Source organism: Patiria miniata, unplaced genomic scaffold, assembly GCF_015706575.1.
Source record: "Patiria miniata isolate m_02_andy unplaced genomic scaffold, ASM1570657v1 HiC_scaffold_16, whole genome shotgun sequence".
In the NCBI taxonomy this organism is placed as follows: domain Eukaryota; kingdom Metazoa; phylum Echinodermata; class Asteroidea; order Valvatida; family Asterinidae; genus Patiria; species Patiria miniata.
This window is the reverse complement of record NW_024037054.1, coordinates 9,398,848-9,414,925: the sequence shown is the minus strand read 5'-3', so window position 1 is coordinate 9,414,925 and position 16,078 is coordinate 9,398,848. Positions and strand designations below refer to the sequence as shown.

The window sequence follows — 16,078 nt, the reverse complement described above, 5'->3', positions numbered from 1 at the left end:
AATTTGTTGGTTTTTTTTTTAGGGGGGGGGGGGGGGGCGGAGGCCAAACCAATTTGGTCCCAAAAAGTGGGCCCCGAAAAAATGGATGATTCTAGATGCTCTGTGGTGCGATCTGAGGCAATTTCTGACCACTTTAAGCATTAAATGGTTATTTTTTTAAGGAAAAGATGGTGGTACTAGTGGCTGCCTTTTTTTGTGACGTCACTAAAATAAAAGTTGGGTTCTCTTTTTTTTTTGGGGGGGGGGGGGGGGAGAGGCAAGGCCCCGTTGGCCCCCCCCCCCCTGAATCCGCCCTTGGGCCTTTGGCACACCGCACGTCCACACCCTCCGCCCCGGCAGTAACCTCTCTGGGTCCGCCCATGAATTTGACTATAGCTATGTAGAGCGACCATTTTTTTTTTATCGCGGGAGGGGCACTGTTGCTTTTAATAGCCAGCTCAGTGACCATTTCTATTCGCGTGAGGAGGAGCACAATTATTTTTAAAGGCCAGTTTTTCATGAGAGGGGCACAATTTTAATGTTGCGAGCGGGGCATTACTAAAATTGTGCTTCCGAGGGCCAGTTTTACATCTCGAGAAGTTATCGCGAGAGGAGCACTATTGTTTTTGATGGCCAATTTTCCATTTCGAGAGGGGAACAATTTTATTATTGCGAGAGGGGTGTTTGTGCTTGCGCTTTCGAGGGATAGTTTTCCATAGGTGAGAAGGTGCACAATCTTGTTAGTGCCAGAGGGCACTTTTGTTTTTGAGGGGCAGTTTTAATTACAAGAGAGGAGACAATTTTATTTCATGACTTGTGTGCGTTTGAGGGGCAGTTTCGTTTTCATCTCGAGGTGGCACATTTATAACCGCGAGAGGGGCACTTTTGTTTGCTTGGGAAATCTGGAGGGGCAAGTGCCCCCCCCCCGGTTCCGCTGCCCCTGAGCATGATAAACCCTTTACATTTTGACCGGGTGGGCAATAGACTACAATACTGAATAGATAGAAATACTAACAGTCTGTCATTAAAACACGTCAGTGAAGTCCGTTGAGTACTTATACCTCCGGGAATGAAAGTTTTGTGATGTTATGAGGACTGGTATGGGCAGTTCACAGTCATGTGCACCTTTAGCTCATAAAAAAAGGCTAATGATGAGGAACGATAAGATTGCCAAATATAGCCAAAGTTATCCGAAATAAGACTTGACCACGGGACTCACTATGAAACTCCATGGGATGATGAATGATTCATCACAATCCGAAGGATCGAGGCGAAACCGGGGTTTCAAAACTTCCCCGTGAAAAGTTTACTTTTCAAGCCAGGAATTATCAACCTCGTCCCCAGTGCTTACTTTATTGCCAACCTAGTTGCCAGTAGTGGTGGGCACGTACTGCTCGACACCCTGGGGACGAGGTTGAGGAATTATAGACCGCAGAACGAGTAGGTGGACGAGACTACATGTCAAAGGTCACAGCGCGGTAAAATTGTGAAGTAATTTTCTGCACGCGTGTAAAACTTGCAAAGAAAGGCATCGGCGCGGGACCACAAAACTAGGCCTGTCTCTCTCAGCATGGAGGAGTGAATCAAATTTCATCATAATATGGGAACTGCGGCGATTCCAGTTATTCAGGTATTGAAGTAGGCCTAGCATGCATGAAAGCATGTAGGGAAAGAATGTAGCACCCAGACGTACGCCACTTCGTTGGTTGGGTACAAAGTCTATGGACAGTCAACATCAACATGGTCAAGAAGTTTTCAAAGTATCGTCCGGTCAGCTAAAACGACGCACTTGTGTAATGACGCACTCACCCTTTACTCCTAGCACTATGAATTCGCGTGATTTGCTTAGTATGTTGAACACAATGTTTGCGTGCAAATCAGTGCGACAGTGCCTGTGGATGTGGTGAGAAACTTGTCTGGAAAATACACCTTCTTTGAGGGAAAAACGCACTTAAAAAAAAAATTAAAAATATAAAAAATCAGGGGGTGAGTTAAAATCGAGGCGGGCGGTGAATCCCTAAAAATCAATGTTGATTGGCCGTATAAACAAGCAACTTCCGACTTTGATTTTTTTTTTTAACTGGTAGGACCCTAGCCCGACTGCGTCTGGCCGTACAGTACTATCGCAAGCTCTGTAGTACGGCCAGACGCCCGATGCTTCCACAGAGACTGAATTTTTTTGGCCGCCGATGTAGCGATTTTGCTACATCTTTCGATCGCAATTATCTTTTCATCCAGGACACAAATTTCCAAAGTTAAGGTTCGTAGTCGTAGAGCAGCTCATACCTTTTCTAAAAAACGTTCTTTGGTTTCAATAATTTCATCCATCTGGCCACAAGACGAATTTCAGTCATCAGATTCCACAAATATCGTCCCCCATGCGATCCCCCATGCGATTTCAAAATGGCGGCCGCGCTGTAATGTATGCATTATGCGAGCGCGCTTGGGCAAGATAATGAATATGCATTATTTAGTTCATGACCTCGTGTTTGTATCGGTCATACTAAACAGCGTCAACACAGCGTCAACACACTCCAAAGCGTCAACACAGCGTCAACACAGCGTCAACACATCCAAAATGCATTAAAATTTACAAAAGCAGTATGTAACCCATACAGTATGGACAGAAACAAGATTTGTGCTTAAAATCAATAGGTTAAACGTCTGAAAATCGCGATTTTTAGTTCAAGAAACTTGGCTCTCCGTGCCGCTCCGAAATCGGCTGCCGAACACCCGCCATGTTGCCTCAGTGGCAGCGCGGACCATACCATTATTCTAAAGGGTGATAGCGTTGTACAATAAACCAACAGAGAGGGACGCGGCCGGGGTCGCCAGTGTTAAAAATATCTGCAAAGACCAAAACATAAACACAACTCACAAAATAATGATCTACCACTCCTCCGATCCTTAGTCCTCACACAGATCTGATATCCCTCTGTCTAGTCTGCAGCAAGGCGTCTCTGTTGTTTATGACAAGATAATGTCATTACCTACACACCCCTACTTGAAATGGTGTAGTCCAAGCTTTGTGCGAAGTCAAGATGGCGGACAACGGCCGTGCAAGTTAAGGTCATTTTTTTCGCGTGAAAATACGATATTTTTAACAACGAAATGGAAACTCAATCCAATGGAAATTCTCTTTTATTGTATGTTTCACAATTATATGCCCTTTTTGTCAATTCAGAATGTGTTTTGGATGTGTTGACGGTGTGTTGACGCTTCTGTCATGTGTTGACGCTGTGTTGACGCTGTGTTGACGCTGTTTAGTGCGACCCGTTTGTATGGCCAGCCGCGCTGAGTGTCCGACAAACGTCATAAACTATGATGCATATTCATTATCTTGCCCAAGCGCGCTCGCATAATGCATACATTACAGCGCGGCCGCCATTTTGAAATCGCATGGGGGATCGCATGGGGGACGATATTTGTGGAATCTGATGACTGAAATTCGTCTTGTGGCCAGATGGATGAAAATATTGAGACCAAAGAACGTTTTTTTCGAAAAGGTATGAGTTGCTCTACGACTACGAACCTTAACTTTGGAAATTCGTGTCCTGGATGAAAAGATAATCGCGATCGAAAGATGTAGCAAAATCGCTACATCGGCGGCCAAAAAAATTCAGTCTCTGTGGAAGCATCGGGCGTCTGGCCGTACTACAGAGCTTGCGATAGTACTGTACGGCCAGACGCAGTCGGGCTAGTAGGACCCTACCTGTGTGTATTTTCAATCAGGTACCCGGTTTCCGTACTATACCCATAAATGCACACCTCTAAATTTTAGCAGAAAGTATTTTACCTTTTTCTAAGGTTTCAAATTTGTTTTAATTTTACAGTGATGACTTGGTAGCTGTCATTGATGCATCTACTTCACTAACAGCTGATCTTTGGACCGTGCAGTAGCTCTCACTGTGACCATTCAAAATGGAAGCAATACAGACTGACAACAATGATCTTGCTGATGCAGTCAGGGAAATTGATGGTAATTATACGTGTTATAATGCCCCTTTCTTTTTATTTCTCACTCATTTTCAGATGTTACCTTGTCACTCAGTGCTGTAATTCAGTGACAAAAAGGAGAAACTTGCCAATTGAGTTTTACATGTGCCAGCAGCAATTGCGTACTGCGCTGGTCAAAAGTTGCACGCTAAGCGCGCCGTTTACAATTTGCTAAAACAGATGAGAACAATAAACTACCATCAACAAAAAAAGTTACAAGTTGATAAAAAGTGAGATTTATATTCAAGATTTATAACACCCCAGCCAACCCCGTTTGGAAAATCCTGGATCCGCCATTGTATTGATACGCTGTGTCTACTTCATCACAGTTCAAAACATCAAGCCAACCCAGATTACGATCTTCAACTCCCACCAAACCATTTTCTTAGTTCAGAGCTCGTATTTCGCTAGTTTAATAGCGATTGCAATGCGTGTATTGCGATATTGAATACTGCTATTCTGATAGGCTGTGTTTAGAATGGAGGTTACTTGCTTCAAAAATCGACCTATTTACCACTTTTATATTTACTTCTGTTGTATTTAATACCCAGGTCTAGTGACTCAGTTATGTCAGGAACATGATGATAGCAAGTGTGATCAGCTCACAGACCGGCTACTAGACATCTCACAGTCAGTATTAGGCCTGGATACCAGACTAGCACACAATCAGGCTGCTGAAATACAGGTAGGTAGTGAAGAAACAACCAAATTACCTTTTATGTGTATAGAAACTTTTTGTGCCATAATTAATTGTAGTACCTATTGACTAGTGATGTGGACACTATTTCATTAGTATGCAACCTGGCCAATTGAATAGGCCTATCACAGATGGCCTTGTTTCCCCAGATGACATAGTTCTCCAGGAAATGCAATTATCTGCACATAATGCCTATCAAATTTGTTTTATATATCAACATTGTCCATACTATCAGACACTGACAAGACTTGACTCAAGACAGTAACTTTTCATGAACTTGTCCTTATCAATGATCCCCATAAATCGTATACAACCCTAACCTTCCCAAATCCTCCAAAATCCTCTTTGCGAAATGGAGGATTTTGCAGGATTTGAGGCTATGGAAAAAAAGGTGTGGCTGATTTTGGAGGATGCACTGTGTCAAGCTCTTTGGCTGGACCTTTTGTTGTTTATGCTCAGTCGTGCACAAATTTAGGCCTACATGTAGATTATACTTTTAATCCTCTGCACTGCTCCAGGATGTCACTGTCTCAGTCTGCCTCAAAATATTGACAGTGATTGCTGGAGGATTTTTCAGGATTGAGGCAGTGGTCACCCTTCCAAGGACCACATTCAAGAAATAACGGAGGATTTTTGCAGGATTGAGGCTGTTAGCAATTTTTACATGGAGGCAGTTGAAGTATTTTGCAGGATTGAGGTTGCATCCTAGCAAAAATGCCTATGGAATTGGGGTTACGCTGATCAGGAGAATGAATTGATCTCTTTACTTTTATTTTGTTCAAACCCAGTTGCAGAATTGTGCTTTCTCACTATGGAATGTTGCAGTGGCAAGAAAAACTGGCGAATCATTGCATCAAGAACTCAACGCCAAAGGTAGGGGTGTACATCAGTAGCGTATATGCATCTTAGATACAACAGGGGTTTTCCTTAGCGGTCGCCCGCTCGCCAAATGCGAGTGAAAACAGCGGCGGGCGAGTCAAAACCCTCCTCTCAGTAGTCCGACGGGCGAGTCAAAAAACTAACGAAGTTTTCCCTACAGTATTTTTCAATCAATCAAAATAAAAAGTTAAGGGTGATACAACACATGAATACTTTTGCCACGCCGACCGAAATAAAAACATCGGTAGTTCGAATTCGTATCACTCCATGTATATTCGAATCAACGTGTATTTGAGGCGAATCAACGTGTATTTGCCATTGCACATTGTGCACACATGCAACCCACGTGATTTACTTCGTCTGCAGTCCACACGGTACGGACGTATGTACGTACGTTAACATCGTATTCGTATCATACAACGTGGTGAGAAGAAAACTTTCATGACAGTTTCACTCCCAAAACTTGTGCCCGAACGGATTCTTGGGATGATTTCTTGAACACTATCAAACGAATGTACCGAAAAGATGAGGACAATATGAGATTCGAGGGGCCTATTTTGAATGTAAAGACTAGTGAATGTAAAGTGGACCGTGCTCCGGAAAACGTTATGGATTGACGTGACCAGCGTAAGTTCGTGGGTCGCCCGCCCGCAGCGCTTCTTGGCTAATGATTGCACCATTCTTCGCTAGAAATGCATGGCGCGCGCGAGAGATGTTTGTTTTGTTTTTGAAAATACTGGCCTTCTCACTCATTTTCAAACAAGTTAAAACAGTTCAGTTACTAACTTGGTAAACTCCCATTAATACCACGACTGTGTGCAATGTTTTCTTGTTCCTCAAGATAACGCATTTTTAGTTCGTGTTTTATCAAAACATGTCTGAAATAGAACACCTAAAGCCTTAAGTTCGGAACGAAGCACACTGCATAAATTTTGATTATAACTTCTCCCCCTATTTGATTCCTGTTAATTAAAGCCCTGCTCTATGTTAAAGCATGGACGATTAAAGAAACATTGACATCACTTAAAAAGGAACTACATGCAATATTATGTACATGATTAAGATAATTGCCGATTGTATTCATATTGCATAATTTATTATCAAAAATGTTATCAAAAATGCTTATGGTGATTTGATTGAAAGTTACTATTAAAACATGTGGGCTAGTGAAAAAGGTTGCGGGCCAGTGAAAACTCTGGTTTACTGGCCCGGCCGGCCAGTAAAGGAAAAAGTTAAGGAAAACCCCTGTACAAGCCTGTCATCTTAGGATAACACTTTAGAGATTCTACCTTGCATAAGATTGTAACTGTCATGATATTTTGTTACTGTGAGCTAATGATAAGACTGAAACTACAGTCCTAGCCGAATCTTGCTGGACCCCCTGCCCCGGCCCCCCGGTCAATGTTGTCTCTCATTGCGTGGTCTGTGCTCCAGCTGGAGATAACAACATTGACCGGGGGAGAAGGGGAGTTGGGGACCGGGGGAGAAGGGGAGTTGGGGACCGGGGGAGAAGGGGAGTTGGGGACCGGGAGAGGTATGCTTGTTGTGACGTGTCCCAACCATTTTGGTTGGGATTGTAGCATTGTTGTTGAATGTCGAAATTGTAAAAAAAAAAATTGTCTCTGGACATTTCCATTTTAATGATATTTTTCTGTAGTAAGATTTCAAACTTTGTAAAATATCATTTGTAACTTGAGTAATAAGTAACCGAACTAACAAGTTTGGTTAGAGAACAGGTCATTTGAGTAGCTTGACTCAGGTAAAGGCAGATGAGTTAGTCATGAGAGCCAGGTTAATGGAATGCTCACTTCCCCTTGCATGTCAAAGGTCAACCGGTTGTGGAATAATGACTTTAGTTCTTGATGTTTTGCAATTTCTGAATCTTTCCCTCTGTCCGGTTGCCATATTTGTCAGCTTCTTGAGATTAACAATGCATGAGAGTAACGTGATTCCTTGCCTACCCCCGCTTTGGTGGCTGTTCAGGATGAGCCACAAGAATGACATGCAAGCTCAGTAATCTAAAGACATGGAGCTACCTTGAGCCGACACAAGTGAGCTAATCAAATGCACAATATTTGAAGTCGGGATTGCAGTACGTATTGAAATGAAACCAACTATTGACTGTACATGCACTTATTTCTTCCCTACAGTCAGACACATTGCCTGCAATTTGGCCTCCTCTATCCCATCTTCAAGGGAATCCTTTGTCATGCTCAAGAAGCAGATAACTGTAAGTTCATTCAATTCTAGCGTGTTTCACCCAAAAGGTTGTTTGTGACAGTTTATTTGTTTTGCATCTTTTGCCATAAACTGTATCTTATGCTTGCTGCATTTATTTCAGTGGTACTACTTAACCAAAGGGATGCTTAATCCTAACCGCCCTGAATCCTTCAAAACCCTCTTTGCCAAAGAGGATGAATTTGGAAGATTGAGGTTGAGGCAAAAGTGCATTACTGATTTCGCAAGATGCACTTTGTCAAGGTCTTTGGGCCGGATCTTGTGTTGTTTTTGCTCAGCCATGCATAAATAGGCCTGGATTATGTTAAGGAGAATACACGAGAAAGTGTGGATTCGTATAATTTAAGAATTCACGAGGCGCGAAGCGCCGAGTGAATTCGTAAATTAAGAATCCACACTTGCGAGTGTATTCTTCGACTTAAACCATTGCGTCAACAGAAGTATTGGAAAGAATGCTGCAACCTGACGGCACTTTTTTCTTCATATATCATCTCAATGAAGGCCATTTGTTGCAAAAATGATGATAAGACATGAATCTGGGACTGATAAATGTTTCCAAAATTGTTAGGAAATACTTGAAATGACTCTCCATAGACGTTGTACACAAGCGCGGAAGTGGCGTCAGGTTGCAACATTGTTTCCTGACGTGTTTAGCATGTGTATCGACACACAGGCTCCTTACGTCAAAATGGATAGTTCAGACGACGATTTCTTTCTGACTAAAAGTCGATTTTGCAGTGACGGCGGAAAATCTGACAGTGCAGATGCATTAGTAATTCGGAAAGCAAATTTTCACGCAGACGGTCCTATTCATGCTCATTATGGAGAACAATTGTCCGACATGTTCAAAGTGTGGATTCGTAATTCCGAATCCACACTTTACTAAAGATTCGTCGTTCCGAATCCACACTTAAGAGATTCGTAGATCCGAATCCACACTTTTAACAATAGTGTGACGTCATAGCAGTGTTGGAGCAAAGGCTTTGACCCTCAAGGCCAAGGCTTTGACCTCAAGGCCAAGGCCAAGGCTTTGACCCTCAAGCCTCGAGGCCAAGGCCAAGGCTTAACCCTCAAGGCCAAAGCCAAGGCCCTGTTTTATGAAATGACCACTGATATAGAACTAATTATAGTCACATGAGTGACACATCATCACGCAAGGGCAGATCCAGAACACAATTTTGGGGGGCAAAGAAATTTTGGTCCCCCCCCAAAAAAAAAAGTGGGTCAAAAATTACGGCTTGGGCTTCGGGGCCCGCTTAAGGGCCCCGAAAAATATTCGAGATGCTCTGTGGTGCGATTTGAGGCAATTTCTGACCATTTTAACCAATGTTTTTTGAGGAAAAGATGGTGGTGTACTCATTGCCTGCCTTTATTACGACGTCACATTAAAAAAAATGGTTTCTTTTTTTTTGGGGGGGGGGGCATGGCCCCTTTTGGCCCCCCTGGATCCGCCCTTATCATCACGAATTGCTCTTTACGAAGAACAACATTTCTTTAATTGCAGTCAACATGCTCACATAGGCCTACACCGTTTTATGACTGCACTGTATCTATTAAAGTATAAGTTCAGGTCTTCAATATGGTTTAACTAAACAAAATAATGATTTACTTCTATATTGACACACAATTCTCCCAAGTGGACCAAAAGGGGGAATCCAAGAAACTGATTTGGGAAATTTTTATTTGCTGGCCCAACATGGTCAGAAATATCAGCATTATCTAACACAAATACATGCAAATCTTTAGCACTTATCAGGGAGACATATACAACCAATCAGATCTATTCCATAGTTATATGCAATTAAAGTGATCATCTCATTAGCCCCACAAGTGTACGGAATATTTTTGCAGCAAATCTACTACAATGGTAACAAAATGTGATGCTACAAAAGTGGAAGTGTGCCCGACACACAAATCTATAGGGTGCTTCCCTCCTCCATGGTAATACGATTAAAATGGTAACAACAAAATTTCGAACAGATTTATCTGGAAAATGCAAAAATCTATGGGCCTTGAAGAGCCTTGACTCAAAATTGCAAGGCCCTTAACCCTCAAGGCCCTTAACCCTCAAGGATTTTGCAGGATTCAGGCAGTGGTCACCCCTCAATGGACCATATTCAAGAAATAATGGAGGAATTTGCAGGATTGAGGCTATATGCTATTTTTCCACGAGGCCAATTGGAGGATTTTGCAGGATTGAGGCTACATCCTAGCAAAAAGACCTAGGGAGTTGGGGTTAAAGAACTCATTTTTGCTTGATTTTTTATTTACTTTTGTAGATGGCAGGCAGAACTGGGCGTGCATGGCTTGGTGAGTTGTAACACTTCCCTACCATTCACAAATATTGAAATCGGCGTTGATGTTTCCTTGTGTAACATGCATATTAGTCTTGTCAGTAATATCTTACTATATTTCATTCAATTGTCAAATCTTTTTTCCTTGTTTACCAGCAATTATATATTGTTGCCACATTGAGAACAAGTTCAAAACTTAAAAAATATGGACAATTGTGTGATTCAAATGTCTGATTGTGTTCTAGATTGCCAGAAACCTACCATGGCTGACCAGTCCTTGAGCTTAGCATTGGATGTAAGTAACCGAATTGAAGTCTTAAACAAAATGTGATGGATGTGGCAGTATACAAATAATGACTGTTTATGAGTGCAGTGATTACAATAATTTCATGAGGTGACAGATGGAATGTTCCATTCGATGAGGCGAAGCCGAGTAGAATGGAATGTTCCATCTGTCACCGAATTGAATTGTTCTTTCCATGGCACGAATTAGAAACATTATTTTTTTGTTTATGCAATGCCTGATTAAATCCTTGTCATCTGATTGGTAACTTGTAAACTCGCCCTATGAATGTTCAGCATCAGAGCCATCGGAGCTGTGTTATAACCCAACCAATGGGTGACCGTGCAATGGAAGTTCTAGTTACCTTGGAATGGAACTTTTATTGCGGTGCGGCTGCGCTGTGCGTTGGGATGAATAATTCAATGACACGTGATCAAGGACCCACCAATCAGATGACAGGGATTTATTCAGGCATTGTATAATTTAGAAAAATAAAATGGTTTTAGTGGAAGTGAAAATGACTGGTTCCAGGGCGTTGGGTGATTTGACACAAAGCAGCGTCACAATCAGCTAAGACCGACGGACCAGTAATTTTGCTCTACTTGCCTGAAACAAACGTCGTTGCATTTGGTTATCACACCTCATACACGTTTAGCTTCATTATCAAAAATTGACAGTCCTGTTAAAAATCCCTCCCACATAAAGTTTTATAGTTAGTGTGGTACCAACAAAAACCTGACTTTTGTTGACGTCATGAAAGTCACTAGCTTTTCACTTGAAGTACAGAATGACCCTGATGGTGTCATCGGTGATAGTTAAAGTTGAGTGCAATTTGTGTCACAGTACATTGTGTCCCAAAATACCCGCAACTTTCTTTGGCAAGCCTCTAGCGTTGGCGCAGAAACATGCACCGCCATTATTTTTATACCATTTTAAAGCTTGGAATCTTAACTTTACCTCTGGCGAGTTTTGGTTTGATATTTAAAGAGTTTAGAAATTATTCGTGTTCAAATAAAGGCATGTCGAAAACAAACTCAACCGATTACAAGAGAAACGATGATGCAGTATACATCATCAGATGCAAACTCGAGGCAAGCTCTTGAAATAACAAAAAACACAGTTGATTTTTACGTTGAAGTTGAAACAAAGAACAAGATTGTGTATTTAAGGTGTAGTCTACGTGGATCGAAAAAAAAGGAAACACAGAAAGTAAAAGGCAACGAGATCGTCACATCATGAACATGATGAAGCAATTCCACATAAAATGCGCATGATTGATTTTCCTTGAAATCGGTTGAGTTTGTTTTTGATATGCCTATATTTAAACACAAATAATTTTAAAACCCTTTTGAATATAAAACCAATACTTACCAGGGATAAACTTCCAAGCTTCCAAGATAAGATTCCAAGCTTTAAAATGATATTAAAATACTGGCGGTACGTGTTTCCGCGGCGACGCTAGAGCCTCGCAAAAAAGTGTTGCAGGTATATTGGAATGTGCTGTAGACTTTTATTGTTCCAAATTAACTGTTTTTTGTTCTTTTTTATGTTAATTTTTTTTTTTAACTAATGTTCAGGGATTGGAGAAAATGAAAACAATGTTGGAATCTTCTCCTGGTGGTTCATCAGATGAATGGCATGAAGCCCAGCAACATCAGTGCATAGAAGTAGAAAGAGAAGCATTCAAGATATATGCCACTAAGGGCGAGTCGGTGAGTAGTGCTGTGCATCAGGTCGGGTTGACCAGGCCAAACCGACCTGAAACATTATAAATATATATTATAACTGAAACCGATCTGAACTGCCTAAAACCGACCCGAACTGACCCGAAACTGAGCCAACCCGAAAAAAACTAAATATTTTGCTTGGGCAACTGTGACTGCTTTTTTTGCCTGAACTTCCCTGCGTCATCTCTCAGTACCTGAATCATACCGTACGGCACTCACAATGTGACCTTCTGGTGGGCCTACATGTTATACACCGTGTGTGATAGACCGCAAATCATTTTGGTCGTACGGGGGCTATAAATGGGAATAAAGTTATAGTTTGATGTCAAATTCTGTTGAGCATTATGGTTCCTCCATCCATGTGTTTGCCATGTTAAAATACTCAAATATATCAAGTTATCACTATTCCATTGTAGACACCTCTGAACTTATCCCAAAAATCCATGTTTTTTGGGTTTTTTTTTGGGTAGTTGGTTATGCAGGATGAGCATGAAGTTGGACTTCACTGGATTCAGAAAGCAAAAGCACTCCTTCCACAGATGCCAAAAGAGGTATTCAGCCCAGCCTATATTTTGTTTTAAATTTGTATTTTTAGTTTTGCCCTTCATTAAAGGGCGCATGAAGTGTAATGTTTTTTAATGCAATCCTTGGGAATGCACCTTTGTGTCCCATTTAACCTCATTTTCAATTTTCATGAGTTTTGGTGCCTTTTTGGTTTTTATGCTATTGGGAATTTCCATTTTCACGAGCAAAAGTGTTATATTGTTTCAGGAAGAAACCTCTATGTTACCACTATTTCAGCACCAAAAGTTGCCAAAACTTTGGACATTTCGCTGTCGTAAATTTTTTTTTTTAAGACCCAAACTGAACAGTGTCTTCCTGATATGACGTCACAGCAATAGGGCTCTCAATTGTCCGGAAAGTTAAATGATTAAAGAAGTGCACTTCTCAATAAAATTAACCAAAACGGGATGTCAAATATGTTTCATATATTTAAGATGAGTAGAAGGTTGCACAAAATATGCTTCTAAGAAAAAGTCACTTCATGGACCCTTTAACTTTTAACAGTTTGTGAGGCCAAATGCTCACTAAAGTTGGAATTGAACCCACTAGCTCCTGTCTACTGGTGCAGATGTCTTACCACTGCACTATCAAGGTTCCTAGGAGTGGTTAGTTCATTTGAATCTGATAAACATATACCATTCTCATATGAGATTTGGAGTCCTGTGAAATGTAATCCCTCTACCATATATGGACTGCAAATTTAACACGTGACCTTTCACTGTCTCAGATATATTCACTTAAGCGCGCACAATACAACTAAGGAGTCCGTATTTTCATGGAGTCCAAATTTCAAACTACACAACAACTAAAGTGACTTTTCCGGGTGCATACCTATGTTCCCCAATACCGATGTTACTTAATGCCGATGTTCCCCGAAATCCCTACCATATAACCCTAACCCTAACCCCAAGCCTAACCCTAACCCTAATGCTAAGGATTTCGGGGAACGTAGGTATTGGGGAACATAGGTATTGGGGAACATCAGGTAGACCCCACTTTTCCAGGGTTCGACCGGTCTACTGGAATAGACTCTTAACTAGCCTGCCAGTGGCGGTTCTACGGGGGGCTAGGGGCTAAAGCCCCCCCCCCCCCCCAAAAAAAATTTCCATAAAAAAAACAAAGTAAGAACGTGACGTACATGCGAACGGTCTCCCCATAAAAAAATAGTTGTGAGAAGGGTGCATTTGTACACTACCCATTGAAAATATGGCACAAGCCCCCCCCCCCCCCCCCCCCCCCCACCCAACCCAACCTATTTATATTCGGGGGCCTAAGTGTCCGGAAAAAAAATAACTGGTCTACATTTCAGCACGTAGCCCCCCCCCCCCCCCAAATATTAGCTTTAGCCTGTAGCCCGCGGGTATTTTCACTAGTCCGCATTTTTTCTTTTATAGAGTGTCTCATAAACAACAATGTGCATACATGTAAAACGTGTATCCTGAGGCAATCTTGTCAGTGCTTTTTATTAACAGATCAAATAATTTAACTTTAAACAAAATTGGACACAAATTGATACAGGTTTACTTTCTGAATTTAAAGACTATTCCTTTCTGTCCTTTCTGGCTCACCAGCCGGGCTACTTAAGGAATAGTTTGACTAGCCCGCCACTGTTTTGACTAGCATTTGGCTAGCGGGCTATACCGCTAAAGTCAAACCCTAAGTGGCATTTCATGTTTTTTCTATTCACAGATGCTCAGGTTCATTTCAAAAACAGCATTCCATTTTCCTGAGTTTTCATATCTTGTTTTCAGTCTTCCTATCTAGCAATGCTGTGCTACAACTTTGGCTGCGACACTCTGGACAAGAAATACTACAAAGCCACTATCGCATGGCTCAGGTAACCAGGCTTTGCAACACATATAAAACAACACATTGATGGTGGACAGTGAGAGTGCAGACAATAATGTTTTTCATGAAATTGTGCAGTTACTGATTTATGAGGATTTCTTGATTGTTTCCTTTTTGGTCTTTCCCCGGGCATTACTTGACAATAGTGTTACTTATTTACTATTACATGTTTCTTAACCTAGAGAGAGTCTTGAGCTGGGTAAGGGGGAGCATCCTATTGAACCAGAATTTCAGGTGAGCTTTGCCCTACATTTTCCGTTTTTTATCTTTGGTGCAACTCTCCCATACATGCACACGGCCTTACCCCGAAAGCCACCCTAAGGTTGAGTCTGCGACGACAGATCAGTTGGCGACTGACTTTTCAGGATCAAATTGCGCCGGAGCTATGACTGTCGGCAACATATGAGTTGTCATTTTACGCGACCTGAGTATAACTGTGATGATATACAGACAATCACAATCACGTGGCGCTAATAAAAAAAATCCACAGTCGCAAGAGCAGAAAAATTTCTGTGCTGCGACGGAACGTGTTCCCGTCAGACAGGAATCAATCGCAGTCGAGCTGTGTGAAGTTATGACATTGTTTGTGCTTACGGATCATCAAATTTTATTATAAATCGTCGTGTCGTGGGTGACATGATCATGGTTGCAATTAGTTTGTGTTGAGATGCCGCTTGTTCCATGATAATCACACAATTTCTCAGTTTTGCAACCTGAGCATGACTTTTGTGCTTGATGCCGATATGGTTCCATCGCGACACAATCAAATCGCAGGTCGACTTTAGAGGCAGGCTTCAAGGTATCTGCTGTGCTTTTATTATTAAAGGGTCCAGGTTTTACTTTGGTACAAGAATTTAATAAAGTGACACTCTGGCTGGCTGTTGGTAAAAGCACTTTAAAATCCCTCTGGTATCTTTGATGCAAAAATGGAACATGTCATGTTCAAAGGAAATACACAATCCATGCACCCTGTCGCAGGAATTGTTTGGTAAGGCCCAAAAAAAGTCTCCGGTTTCTGGTATGCTCGCGCGTCGCTGTAGCCATGCGCATCGGCAAAATTACAAAAAGAAATTTTTTAATGTAAGATGATGTCTCAAAACCGCCAAACTCACTGGTTTGACTGGAATCCTGCTGCTGCACAATTTTAACATGTTTTTAGCTGGGGTTAAGATCGAGTATAAGCTTTATGTGGCCTCTCTGGGCTCCAATACATTTTGCACTAAATTTAGTAGGGCACCATTTGCAGTCATCAGCCGACATTTGAAGGAAAACAATTTTAAAAAAAGGAAAAAAGGCTGCGTCGCCGCACCACTTTTGGGGCAAGCTCTATACCAGAAACCGGAGATTTTTTTTTTGGCCTAATGGATATACGATTGAAAGATAACAGAGTGAAGCAAGCTGGTTTTACTCAGGCTGGCAATTTTCAAAGCTGAGATCACTGCAATATTAAGTTCTTTTCTTATTTGTTTGTTTTCAGGCCAGGACCCTGCGTTTGCTAGCTAGTACCTACCTAGACTGGGACCCGGAGCAGTATAGTCAGAAAGCTCTGAATGCAGTCGGCTTGGCTAATGCT

General features: G+C 41.7%; 1 protein-coding gene across 1 annotated transcript in view; it reads left to right on the top strand.

Moving 5' to 3' along the window:
* The first annotated feature begins 1,428 nt into the window (after positions 1–1,428).
* LOC119722930 (testis-expressed protein 11-like) overlaps positions 1,429–16,078 on the top strand; it is a 51,802-nt gene continuing 37,152 nt past the window's right edge. Inside the window, exons 1-12 of the mRNA XM_038193335.1 lie at positions 1,429–1,609; positions 3,813–3,958; positions 4,527–4,660; positions 5,461–5,545; positions 7,702–7,781; positions 10,069–10,099; positions 10,329–10,378; positions 11,944–12,078; positions 12,564–12,644; positions 14,409–14,494; positions 14,688–14,739; positions 15,983–16,078. Coding sequence (XP_038049263.1) covers positions 3,901–3,958; positions 4,527–4,660; positions 5,461–5,545; positions 7,702–7,781; positions 10,069–10,099; positions 10,329–10,378; positions 11,944–12,078; positions 12,564–12,644; positions 14,409–14,494; positions 14,688–14,739; positions 15,983–16,078 — 888 coding nt within the window. The 5' untranslated portion in view covers positions 1,429–1,609; positions 3,813–3,900. The remainder of the gene's footprint in view (positions 1,610–3,812; positions 3,959–4,526; positions 4,661–5,460; positions 5,546–7,701; positions 7,782–10,068; positions 10,100–10,328; positions 10,379–11,943; positions 12,079–12,563; positions 12,645–14,408; positions 14,495–14,687; positions 14,740–15,982) is intronic.